The sequence below is a fragment of the Channa argus genome, chromosome 13 (genome assembly GCF_033026475.1).
Source record: "Channa argus isolate prfri chromosome 13, Channa argus male v1.0, whole genome shotgun sequence".
In the NCBI taxonomy this organism is placed as follows: Eukaryota; Metazoa; Chordata; class Actinopteri; order Anabantiformes; family Channidae; genus Channa; species Channa argus.
Window position 1 is genome coordinate 15,109,291 of NC_090209.1, and position 13,129 is coordinate 15,122,419.

The 13,129-nt window shown below is 38.2% G+C and overlaps 1 protein-coding gene across 2 annotated transcripts; it reads right to left on the reverse strand.

Annotated features, from left to right (window-relative positions):
• Positions 1 to 629: 629 nt before the first annotated feature.
• Positions 630 to 7,317, reverse strand: gnat2 (guanine nucleotide binding protein (G protein), alpha transducing activity polypeptide 2). 2 transcript variants are annotated; one of them, XM_067527857.1, is made up of 9 exons: positions 6,703 to 7,317; positions 4,597 to 4,639; positions 3,925 to 4,066; positions 3,633 to 3,790; positions 3,380 to 3,508; positions 3,157 to 3,286; positions 2,916 to 3,069; positions 1,914 to 2,125; positions 630 to 1,487 (listed from the first exon to the last, which is right to left on the reverse strand). In XM_067527857.1, exons 1-8 carry the CDS (start codon positions 6,806 to 6,808, stop codon positions 1,935 to 1,937), a joined length of 1,053 nt encoding a protein of 350 aa, XP_067383958.1. In that variant the 5' UTR covers positions 6,809 to 7,317; the 3' UTR covers positions 630 to 1,487; positions 1,914 to 1,934. The 2 variants fall into 2 exon arrangements, with proteins under 2 accessions (XP_067383958.1, XP_067383956.1); XM_067527855.1 differs by having other exon boundaries at positions 630 to 1,493; positions 6,703 to 7,316.
• Positions 7,318 to 13,129: the final 5,812 nt, after the last annotated feature.

A 13,129-nucleotide genomic window follows, 5' to 3' on the forward strand; every position in this document is an offset into this window, starting at 1 on the left:
ATAGGCTTTACTTTATAGATGCAATAACTGTTTTGTTTTTGTGTTGATTTTTCTCTCTTCAGGGGTTTTGTTGGCCATAATAACAATATAGATTTAGAGCATTATCTCAAAAAGTCAGATTACTCTTGTAACAGTTTATTTTTATATTGTACATTTTGGCTAAAAGGCCTCGACAATATTTGATGTACTTATCTCACTTTGATGAACATCCCTAATAAGAAGTCTGTTGTTATAAAGCTGAGTTGTAACAGAAACTTTCAAGAAATATCTATTGAATTTTCTTCAGCACATTTACATTGGAACATACCAAACACAGATGTTTTAATATGAGTCTCAAATAAGCTCCACTGCTCACTCGGTTTATTTCAGTTTGTTTTGTCCTTGCTTGCCATCGAACGCTATCAATCTGACTCTGCATAATCTTACATTAAATCTCAACTTGCAGATTAATTACCACTTTGATTAGTTTTGCTCTCTCAATAGATTTATTGTTAATGAACTTCCATATGCTGCCATTTCCCCTCTGACTAAAAGAGGGAACTTGTATAACTGCAGCTTTTTCCCCAACATGGAACAGTCTGAGGCGATTCATCAGTGTTGATGGCCGTGTTTTCCTAACCTGATAAACATTATTCAGTGAACGACTGCCTGATTCTGCAGCAAGAAAAGCAAAGACACACAAGTGAAGTTGCATCTTTATTGTATGCCTCTACATTTCATAAGAAAGGACAAACTCATAGAATTTCATTCCCTTTTCATAATAAAGCAACATCCCTCTAGTGTTTCCCTGTCTTTCATATATTTCATATAGATTTATCTTTCAAAATATAATGAATTATCTACTCTTATGTACAGTTTCTCTACCATGTTTGACTTTCTGAAGTATATCACAATATATTAAGTGAATTGAATATATAACACTAATTATTCAAATACATGTACAATTTGGTTTGCAATCTGGATACCCTGCAAGCACTGGGAATATCTGAAATATTTGCTCAGCAACTTTTTCAAGTTAAAATATCGAGACCACAGAGACTACTTTACAAGGTTGCAATGTTGCTATTCAAAATATTAATATTTTCCCCATTTTTTTATATTAACTTTACAGATCTTGGTTTTAGTGATAAATATAACTCAAGCAATGAAGCAATGAGGATTGAATGAGCAACTATTTAAAATTCAAACTGTAAAACCAGCAGCTTCTGGTATTAGATAAATACTTTAGAAAAAACTAAAAATATTGTAGAAAGCTATATTTCCAAAAACAATGTAGTGACTTAATAGTTTCAGTCCAGCTGGATATGCACTGTATTGCAGAGAGTGCTGTTGGAGATGGTGAGGTGCTAGGAGCCATAAATGACAAGGACCAGGACTTGGCATGCAAGCGATGGCATGAACACAACAAACTGTGGTTCCTCTGTATTCCATCAGGACACTTCTCAGATAATACCAATACGTGTGGGGTTAAGGTAGGAAAGGAAGTTCTGCAACTTAGAAAAAAAACAATGTCAAATGTGCTGAAATCATCTTACATCATAGATACCTCACCTAATATCATACATAAATGTACACACACGCAGACACAGGCACAGACATATATATATTGTGAGCGTAAGTTAACGTGTTTGGCTGCCTTGGGAGAAATGCCTATAAATCGCTACAGGGACTGCTTCTTGCTCTTCATTATTTTCCTCATCCTCATGATTTCCAAAAAATCTAAATTGCAAACATGATTTTAGTTTGTGTTCACTCATGTTGTGGCCAGATGTTGTTGCCTGGCAACACAGGGTGGTCAGATATGATTTGCTATTAGAGAGTTAAATTGAATTTCCAGGTGTCTGCCTCATCTGGATCCTGTTACTTTGTATCAACAAAGTCCCTGGCAGTGATGTAACGTGGTCACTGCTCACCTCTTGTTACTCTGGAGCTGCTCAGAAAAGACCACAGTCTTTAAGGTTTTCTTTGATGATGATGTCTGTCACAGCATTGAACACAATCTCGACATTCTTTGTGTCTGTGGCACAGGTCATGTGGCAGTAGATTTCTTTGACGCCCTTCTTCATGTTCAGGTCCAAAAACTGTGTCTTAATGTAACCACTGGCGTCGTCATATGTGTTGGGGCCTAAAACAAATCAAGAGTCAAAGATGGGAAGTTTCATAATCATAGACATTCATCAACCAAATCTTTTGTGTGTGCGTCATTGTGTTGATCAGATGATGTCATTTGAATTTCATTACTTGCATTACTTAATTTTATGAACACTTCATTGTCCACAATTTTAATCTCAAGATTCATGTAATACATCTAATCAATGTAGTCTTTATCTTTCAATATTTCTGAGCTGTTTTTGTCAGTATGTCCTGACAGTTTTGTTTTTTTGTCTGGTTGTGCATTTTTCTGAAATTTTGCCTTGCGCCATATGCTCAATTTGGTTTCAAATGATTCACTGCCTAATGTAGACTCTTGATTTAGGGGCGACTGTGGCGCAGGAAGGTAGAGCAGTTGTCCACCAATCTCACAATTGTTGGTTCAATCCCCGGCTCCTCCGGTCACATGTCGAAGTGTCCTTGAGCAAGACACTGAACCCCAACTTAGTTGCTCCCGGTGAGTGTTGACCAGCTGCATAGCAGCTCCCCCATCGGTGTGTGTGTGTGAATGGGTAAATAAGAAGCAGTGTAAAGCGCTTTGAGTGCCAATAGGTAGAAAAGCGCTATATAAGTGCAGACCATTTACCATCTAACTTTTTGGATCTATTTTCACCCTGAGAGACATGCTTCCATCATCTAACCTGCGCAAACAAGTGCACTTGTGCACCAGTAAGTATTTTTGGACGTCTATAGTCAACAGTAAATGACAGTATGCAGCAGGGATTAATTGAAAACCAGTAGAACGTAGCGTTGTATGCTCTTACCATCGTAGTCTGGGAAACAGATACTCAGATGGACTTTCTTGATCTTCTCTTCAAAGAGATCCTTCTTGTTGAGGAAAAGCACAATGGAGGTCAGCGCAAAGAATCTGTGGTTGCAGATACTGTTGAATAGATGGAGAGACTCGTGCATACGGTTCTGTAAAGGTCAGAATCAAACAGAGTGAGTTACTACATGTCTTTTCTCAAATGCTTCATTATTGAAAAAGTGAGTGGCCTCACTCACCACTTCGTCGTCCTCTACGAGCACCATGTCGTACGCACTGAGAGCTCCACAAAAGATGATACAAGTCACACCCTCAAAACAATGGATCCACTTCTTTCTCTCTGACCTCTGGCCACCCACATCAAACATCCTTGTTTGACACAGAAAGTCATCACACTGCTGTAGGGTTTTAGTCAGTATTTGCTGGTGTCACACTTGTGTTCATGACCCCTTTGTTACTCACCGGAAATGCAGCTCTTTGCACGAGAATTGTTCTTCAATGATACCAGTTGTTTTGACTCGAGATCGAAGCACATCTTGCTCAGTGGGGAGGTAATCTGGCTTGCAGATTCTGTCCATTTCATTGAGGTAGCTGATGTTGGAAAACAGGACAGCAATCAGCCTTAAGATATTAAATCCCTTTGATCTGTAAATGCTATGGCTGTCTCATTAATTTTACATATACTGTAACCCCTCTGTTGTAGACATGGACTCACTAGCCAGCAGAGTCGTTCAGCTGGTACTCAGCAGCTCTCTCATAAGCCGCCTGCACACCTGAGTCCTTCCACAGTTTCTGGATGACATCAGCCAACTCAGCAGGCATTGTGCCTTCCTCGATGGAGTCTGCCAAGTTCTGCAGCTTCTGTGATTGCTCCTGTGGTTTAATGCAGACAAATGACAGACAAAGCTCCATCGGTACCAGTTCTTCTACTGTTTATATAAACGTATTGTGTCAGTGAATATTAACTTGAAAGTTAATCATGTCTGGTGTTAAATGTAATACGAGACCTGTGCTGCGGCTGTGCCAAAATCAATGTTTAGCATCTCCATGCCTCTGATGATAGCCAGAGCAGACTGCAGGATGTTGCCATAGATAATCGATCTAAACTGCAGTTGTTCCTCTTTTGTATAACCACCTTGATGCAGAATTCTATGGAAGTAGAAGTGTAGAAGGAAAAGCGTCTTACAATTGTACATGAATCCTCTGCTTGGCTAAGCTGGTGGGTGATTTACAGCCTTTATATATTCCATATTTGAATTAGATCTTCAATTTTGTTAGCCTTTACAAAAGTTAAATAAAATACTAAGAATAAAATATATGTTTAGTTTCCCGTGCGCGTAAAAGGTCAAGTTCATACAGTGTAGAAACAACCTGGATATCAACTGGAGCTACAGTGCTCACAGTGCCACCGTGCGGTGTGTTCACTCAGCTCTCATTGCCAGAGCATAATTAACTGCACAAAACAAGTGCTGACAAATCAGAGTAAGCGGATGTTTGGCCTGTTGACCTTTTGCTAAAGGCTTCACAGAAAGGGAAAAGGACAGAGCTGAGGGAGTTTTGGCCTGCTGGCTGTATGCCATACAATTGAGATTAGATGAACTCTAAGCAGTTCTGTGATTTCTCAACAGTATGGTGTGGGTGTCGCAAAAACATGTTTTATCACAAATTTTAATACTTACTTCATTTGTTTTACAATTGTGCTTTTCCCTGACTCACCAGCACCTGGAAAAGAAGACAAAGTTTACTACCAACAAGGTAAATGCTGTTTTTCTTTCTGAAAAGCGAGTAAAACACTCTATGACTATAAACAGCTAAGGAATGTTCTTTGATTACGCAATCAATTTAAAGTAGCAATCCGTCCAAAATAAAATAAAAAAGTTGCTCATTTGACTGAAAGTGCTGTCTATCAAAGTGGATATTTTCTTGATTCTTTTCGGAGGCTCACCACAGGAAAAAGATGTACAATTTAAACACTACAAATGTGCTGTAGCTTGCATAGGACTGGGGCAAATATGTAACAGATAGCAGCGTGCACAGTCTCATACACTGAAGTTAAAGGTAGGACAGGAAATGATAAGCAAGGCAAGACAATTTTGTATGTGATTTATCTCTGCTAAAAACTACAAATTCATTTGAGCTGTGAAATTATGGTTATCATGAAGTTTTCAGTTTCACAGGAATTGTTGTGATCCTCTATAGGACCACTCTAAAATGATAAAAGGCTGTGCTAACACAAACACAATAATCTCCCTTTTTGTACCTTGAGCCCCTCTTAGAGTACCAGTACCGTTAAGTGCCACTGAGCTCCAGTGTGCTGCTAGACATCCTAATTATTGGAAAATACCTGAAACTATCTTGGTTGATTTTAAGTGAAAGCTTAACACAAAGACTTACTTCCGTTTTGAATACAAACAAGTGGCCTTCTCTAAACGTCTCATTAGAAACTTGAGGTACATATGAATGATTTTTCAGAAGATAAAACAGCGTAGCTTTTAATGTTGCAAGATACTTATTTAATATTGCACTGACCAAGTACCTTCACAGCCTTTTTGCTCATCTTCTTTACATTTTTTTCTATCAATGTGAACTTGTTTGTGTTTGTGACTTTTCAGGCCTTGGAGTCAGGCCAAAAAACAGATTTTATAATGAAAGTTTAGCTGAAAATATTTGTTTTACTCTTGTAAACTACTCCATTAATGACATTCAACAAGGGCCTTTTTTTCTTGTTTTGCTTTATTTTTTGGTGAGAAAATTTACAGGGTATCTGAATTTTATTATTAATCGAGAAACAAATGCTTTTTTTGCAGCCTAACTTTGCTTATTAAGAGATGTCTAACTTTATTGGTGTCATTGGTTACACCTGCACACAAGGAGATAACTTCTGACACCAGATGGATGTCATGGTCACATGTAAAATATACTATTGTATTGCTAATGATTTTTGCTGCAATTTATGCTGCACTTTATGTTCTAGTTGGTGGATCAACAAAGACCTTGCCAAGTGGATCTACACTAAACCAGTTAGTTAATCAGATTGACATATCACTGATGTGCTGTGATTCAAACCAAAGGCTTTGATCTTTTAAGCACTGATGTCCTTCCATTGGAATTGAAAAGTCAGTCTTAATTTTGAGATTCAGCAATGAAAATATATTTTGCCATGCCCTTTTTCAAATGTTATTGTATGTAATTATATGTCTCTTTACTCTTTACTTTACTCTCTCCGCTGTTAGTTTTGCATAAGCCTACCGCTATTCCTAACAGCCTCCTAATACTAACAAGTTAATGTAGGGTTTAACCAAGACACAAATCATTGGAACCGCCTATAAATCTGAGTATACCACATTTTACATTTACAGTAACTGAACAGATTTGCCAGAGCATTTAAACTAAATAAAACATCAATCATTAGTTGACAATTACAAGGTTATTGCTTTCTCCAGTTTGCCAATGATCTGTAACATAGATGACCTCTTACGCTGAAGCATAAAAGTGGTTCTATGCCTTTCAGGGATCAGTAAAAGCTGAAACAGACTGAAACATGGTTTCAAAACAGTGTTATGTTTGTTAGCTCTACATTTGAACCATCAGTCACACCTGTTGACTGACCACAAGATTTCTGCTCTGCAGAACTGAACTACCACGGAGACTTTATGCAGTCATAGATGCCAGTTAAAATATATCATTCTGAATGTACTGAATTATTTATTTTAATTTATTTGACTAAAACCTGTTGATCTGAGCAGTCTGAGACAACTAGGAAGACAATTAATTTGTCCACTTACCAAGCAGTAATAGCTTGACAGTTTTAGAGTCCTTATCAGCATCTTCTTGGAGTTGTTTTTCCAACTCCTTGGACTTTTTGTCCTCGGCACTTGCTCCTGCACCCATGCTTTCTTCCTCCAGAAGCTCAAGATCCTCAATGAGGGAAATTTTGACAGTCCTCTGTGAGCAGCTGTAGAGAACGTGGGTATAGCACTGATCGTGCTGAAAGACGATTTCTGAGCAGAAGGGGATTGTGGGGGAGGTGCTTGAGTGTTCCTGACTTTGTTGGCCTCTTTCTATTAGATTTTCAGATGGTACCTTCTCAAGGATCAAATCAATTGAGCTGCTCTGTCGAGCAGAGGTCCACCCTTTAATTCCTTCAGCTTAAACCCCTGACTTAGGAGGTGCTTCTTCCTGATTGGCCAATCAATCCTATTAGTCTAATAAGGGCAATAGTGAATGATTTTAAGAAAAGCAGAAACTAAACACACTCACACACATTCTTGGACTTGGACTGAATTGATCTGATTTTGGTGTGTGTGTACTGTACATGTACATAAGATGCATGCACATGGTTTGTGTGTGTCTGTGTTTGTTCAGAAGAATGACACCATCATTTACTTCTATTTGCTTCTACAGCCACATTCTACAGCATGTGGAGAACAATACAAACTTTAATCCTACTTCCACTCTTGTATAGTCTTGACTTTATTATGTAAAGTGCCTTAGAGATGACTGGTGCTATATAAATAAAGATCAATTGAATTTAGAATTCAGAATATATTTGACAGGATACTGTAGGTGGCCTTTAGTGTTGTGGTAGATGTGTATATGTAGTATATAACATATATTTATTGTTGGCAACAATTTGTAAAGGTTGTAACGTGACAAAAACATGCTCAGAAGTAAATGGTTTGGAATTGTTGCTTGTCTCATTCAGCTGTAATAGACTCAGTTGGTCCCTTGATTTTATTGTCAGTCACATGGATGAAGCAGGGAGGAAGGCATTAACCTCTCATAACCGTCTTATAGTTAAGACTTTAAAATCCCAGGTGGTGTGGTTCCTGCTAAATAAAGTAACTATCACTGCACTGACCTCAGTCTGCTTCTCAAGTTACATTATCTGTATCAGTTTGAATTTGAATATCACATTTGTCACAATCTCAGAATCTTTTCTGACACTCAGAGAAGTCATTTTTGGACAGGGGTTGTGTGTTGCAGCAGTTGATCTCTGGACATGTCAGCCCTGTAAGGTTGCTCAGTGGAGGTCAGTGGGTCTTGTCATTAGGGCTGTTACATTCCCGCCCATCATGTTGCAGGACTTAAACTGAGATAATGTATTTGAGGTTACTAATTTAGTCAGAAGACAAAGAAGCTGCTATCATCCTCTAAAATGTGTCAGAAGCCAGCAGGGTGTTTACCAAATTTTTGTTCGTTTTAATTAAGCAACTTTAATGTCCCAAAATAATAAAACTAATTTGCATGATTTGCATTTGGAGCATTACTTCTCCATTGGAATAATAAATAGGCATTTTAGAGGTTTTAGAAAAGTAATATTCTGGTAATAATGGTTGAAAATGTAACACCTTTTGAAGTATTGACACTCGTATGGAAACATTTTGAATGATTTTTAAATCATAAGTTCAGAATAATTGCTCCCCATGACATCATATAAGAATTGATATGCTCAATAAAGTTTATCATAAGAGCAAGGAATGAACTATGAGGTTACATTTAATATCTTGAATGTTGTTTACAGTCAAATTGATCTCACCTTGAAAATAGGCAGCTGCATCTGGGCTTGATACAATAATACTCATATTGCTCATTAATACCAGAATCAGTCTTTTCTAGACTGAGACTAGTGAGGCCAGTGGTGTATGTACTATAAAGGTAAGCATGAGTTCAATGTTTAATGCTGCCAGTAATGTGAAAATTTTATTGATATTCTTAAACACCTTCCACATCCACATTACACCATGAATCCTTTTCCACAAGTAAAACCCAAAAAGGCTGGACAGGACTGCACCTTCAAAATCTGATGTAAATAATGATATTTTTGTGTTTTCTTTTGTTTTGGGGCTTTTTTAAAGATTGCCTAATTTTGCCATGTTTTAACAACTTTCTCTGTGGAATTATTATTGTTGGAGTAGATTTAACAGAAGTTAGGTCTGCCTTTCATACTGACAGCCCAAAATCCAGTTTATTGACGTCACAGTGAAATAGGCTCAGCTGGGAGCTAAAGGACTGACAGATTGGGACCTCTGGAAAAGCAAAAGTGTGGCAAGTGAAAGATCGTCAAAATAGAAAAGGTCACATCTCAAAATCGTATTTTCTTGTGTTCAAGTGTGCATTATTATCAGCTTTGTTCTTCAGGCAGAATCATTAAATCCCCTAAATCTATAACACCCAACAAACTTTCTACAGAAAAACCTACAGTCATAAACCAAACATAAACATACATTTATTAGATGTACATTGTTCGCATCAGAAGACAAACTTTCCCTTTTTTACTGCACCATTTCTCAGCACCATGTCATCGTTCAGTTCTTTCCTGACATACTGAGTGTCACACTCACATCCCTCTGCCTAAGCATGTAGTCCTAATTGCTTGGGGCAGGGTGCTTGAGGTCTAAATCCTCAAACGCTTCCAAGCAGGCTAATCACAGGAGCACATCTAGTGATGGCAGCCAATCCCATTAGGTGGTGGATCCCATAGCCCTGCTTTGTACTCAGTCTCTGTGTCTCTGATCTGTTGATGAGATTACCCGCAGAGCCTAAGATCAACCCGAGAGGCAGGGGCTTTAAACATCATCTTTGGGGAGCAGACCTAAACATATAGGTTTGTTTTTACAAACAGGTATTTTGTGTCTGTGACAAAATAAATGACACTATTCAAAATCAGAAGAAGAGACAAAAAAGACAATAAATCACGAATACAGACAAAACAAAGGTACATTCCGAACTTTGCAATATAAGAAAGAGCAACACTGTGGGAACTGCATTCATGTGCTGTATCTGGCAGTCTGTGGGTCAAGTAGATTCTGTATCACTGGTGGGACTTAGGCCTTGTTGATGAGGCCAACAGAAGCTGGGAGAAAAAGTGTATTATTTGAATCCCGGACTTAAGGGTCCTGGACTCATGCAGGTCCTGGAGAGACGGATCTTGCATTTGGCAATAGAAGCAGCTTCAAAAAAGGTCATGATGGTGTCAGTATTGGTAGTGTACAAATGCATCATTATTGGACTTTAGTGGTCCCTAGAAAGCTGAAAGACTCCACAATGTTCATTGGGGAGACACATAGTGTGGTGGGGCGGGTGGTGGTGGGTTCTTCTCTAAATCCACAAGCATCTCCATTGTTTTCAGAGTATTGAACTCTATTTGTTGTCTCCAGGTCAATTTCTCCAGGTCAATTTCCCTCCTCAGAAATGATCACAGTGAGGGTGGTGTGTAATGTAGGTTTACTTCATATTAGTCTGTCCAAGTTAAGATGGCGGTTTAACTTGCTTCATCAGCAACATCATCAAATACCAAAACATACTTTTTTCCATCACAGTGAATGTTTGCTTATTTGCGTTACATAAGAGCAAAAATATATACGATTTTGCTGTTAATATTTAAGGTAACCTGGCTGCAAGCATTGATAGCAGTTTACCAGAAGTTGTTTATCTCAGCAGATGGCCCCCGTGACAAAGATGGCATGGGATAAGACGTATGTCAATTGGGTTGGGGGGTACCATTGGTCCAGGAGAAAAGTGCCAGAACCAAATCTAATAATAGGGCCTGCAGTAGGGTTGGACTGTAGAACAATATAGGTTGAGTGGTTTAGTCTACAAGCTTTTTTACAAGTCTGCGCAAATAAGTAAATGTAATACAAATGTTGATGCCTGTAGGAACCTCACTGACACCATATTGTAGCATTTACACAAAAGATACTATCTGTTAATCTGCCTATCCAAAACATAATATACAGTATGATCATGTCATGGCTATTAACTCAGTACAGTTACATAGAAAGATCTGGATAATTATTACATTATGTCTTGTCTATTTTTTGTGTTTTCAAAAATAAACATGGTAGAAACAATACATTTGTTGACTTGGGTAAAATTTTATTAAAAGAACTATTTTAAAAATGTGCCATGATCATTAGCTTTGCATCTTCTAAATCTCAAGTCAATGATTCAACTCTCCATTTTCTTCCTGTTTTCATTTTCTCCCTGGGTTTTTTTTTTTAGGTTTCTCCCACAGGCTGAAAACATCTCAGTCAGATTTCTCTCTGGGTCATGTGTTGGATTGGCGTCCGGAGCACGATGTTTCCCTGCACATTGCATGCTGGGAAACTCTGCCCCTGCTGTGACAGTAGTTCTCTCCTAATCTTCTTGTCAATGGCTGCTTGTATTGATCTGCACTTGCCATTGGAGGAAGTTGGACATGTGTTCCAGGTCAACACATATTTTCCTGCAGCTGAAGTGGGATTAGCCACAGACAGATTAACCTTAGAGTAAGAGTGAAGTCGAAGCGCACAAGAATGGACTTAAGGAGATTTTACTCATGAACAAAGCAGACTCCTGGTTTCAGTTCATTGGTTCAGTCATGCATTACCGTCTAAAACATCATCAGTGTATCTTCCATTTGGTGTGAGTTGCATTAAGTTGAAATTCAGAGCACCTGTTCTCTTCACCCACACGCCTCCATCTGCTCTAAATCTCCTCAGGCAGTAGATGTTAGTGTACATTATCAAACAAACTTGTGCCTCGTGAAAGCTGGCTTCTCAATGAGCTCTCAAAGTGATCATCAGGGCCGCAAAGTTTGATCTCTGCAGAAAAAATTTTTCTTCATCTTCTTATTCTTCGTGTCACAACTTCTAATGTTCTAGTGGACACCAGTATAGGCTATGTAATATGTTTACTACTGTCTGTCTTTCTATATGTAAAGCTAGTGCTGTCTAGAGCTAGTGCAGCAATTTTAGTGAGCAGAGTGACCTCAGCATGATATTGTGGTGCAACACCACCTTCATAACTACCACAAGAGGGGGCTGGCGTCACATTGCACACACCTCTGCTGCAGTGCTCGCATTAGATGCCAGTCTTGTTCTTTATCAGTTTGCAGACAGTTAAAAGTGAAGAATTGTAAATCCTTATTTTTGCATATGTATTTGATGTTTCATGTGGTTATATCTGAACCTATTGCATTTTATATCTTTATGCCATTTTTTCACTGAGCTTCTAGTCTGTCACAAGCCATCCGTATGTAAATTCTATGAATCTCTCATCTGCATTTTGTGATCATCTGCTTCCTATGTTGCAGTGATGTCATATAAATCCCTCCTAATAGTTGTTTAAAATGTCAAGCAAACATCTCTTTCCTCGGTTAATATACTTACAGATTTGTATTGGCAGCATATTACATTTATTGTGGTGTTTTGCTTTATTCTTCTCCCTTCTTATGAAAGAAGTTTTCTGTTTTGTCCAGTGAGTTGTTTTCCAAGAGTACTCCACTGCAGGCTGCTCTGTCAACACCGGCCTCTCTCATTATGCTTCATCTCAGTCTAATGAGTGGAAGTTACAATAATTTATTGATCAAAAGAATGCAGTGATACCGATTGGGCGTGCCGCACATGAGTTGTTCAGGATCAGTATTGCAGAAAACATGTAACAAAATATGATGAAAAATAAAAAGGTGAAAGTAAAAGGGAAAGGAAATGGTCTGCACTTACATGCCTATCAGTTCACACCCTGATCTTACTCACCACAAGCAACTTAGGGTTCAGTGACTTACCCAAGGACATTTTGAAATGTGTAGGAGGAGGGGGGGGGATCGAACTATCGAACCCACATTTGCTGGGTGGGTGGATGACTGCTCTACCTCCAGAGCCATTTCTGCAATTAAAAACATACACTAGTGAATGTCAAGTGAGGATTGTTTTGATTATAAAAATAATAATAAAATAATCAGAGCCAAAGTGAATAACTAAGGATTTTCTGACATAGGTCAAACAATAAATGCCTAATAAAGATTATCACTAGTTGCACAGCTTAAAAATAAAATACATTAGAAATAAAAGAATATACAAATTATAACACTTATTTGGATCGTAAAAATACAATTTATGAAAAATTGTGAAATCACACTGCCCTGTGTTAACTGTTGGGGGATGCAGGCACCATCATGAATCTTTGATTCTGATTAGGAGTAATGTTATTAATAATTCTAGTTTTAATATCTACTATTGAATTACAGATAGAAGTGTGGGCCTGCTTGCCTGTGCCTGCCACAGTGAAGGATTATTGTATATCTGTTGGTTTTGGTTAAAATGTTGTTTGCCAGTGCAACTTCACAAATGTGTTGTAAATATGTGTGATTGGTAAATAGGAACAGCATCCTATCTACATTTACTATCCACAGTTATGCTCTGGATATGGAGTTTCTCTGTATATTCTGTG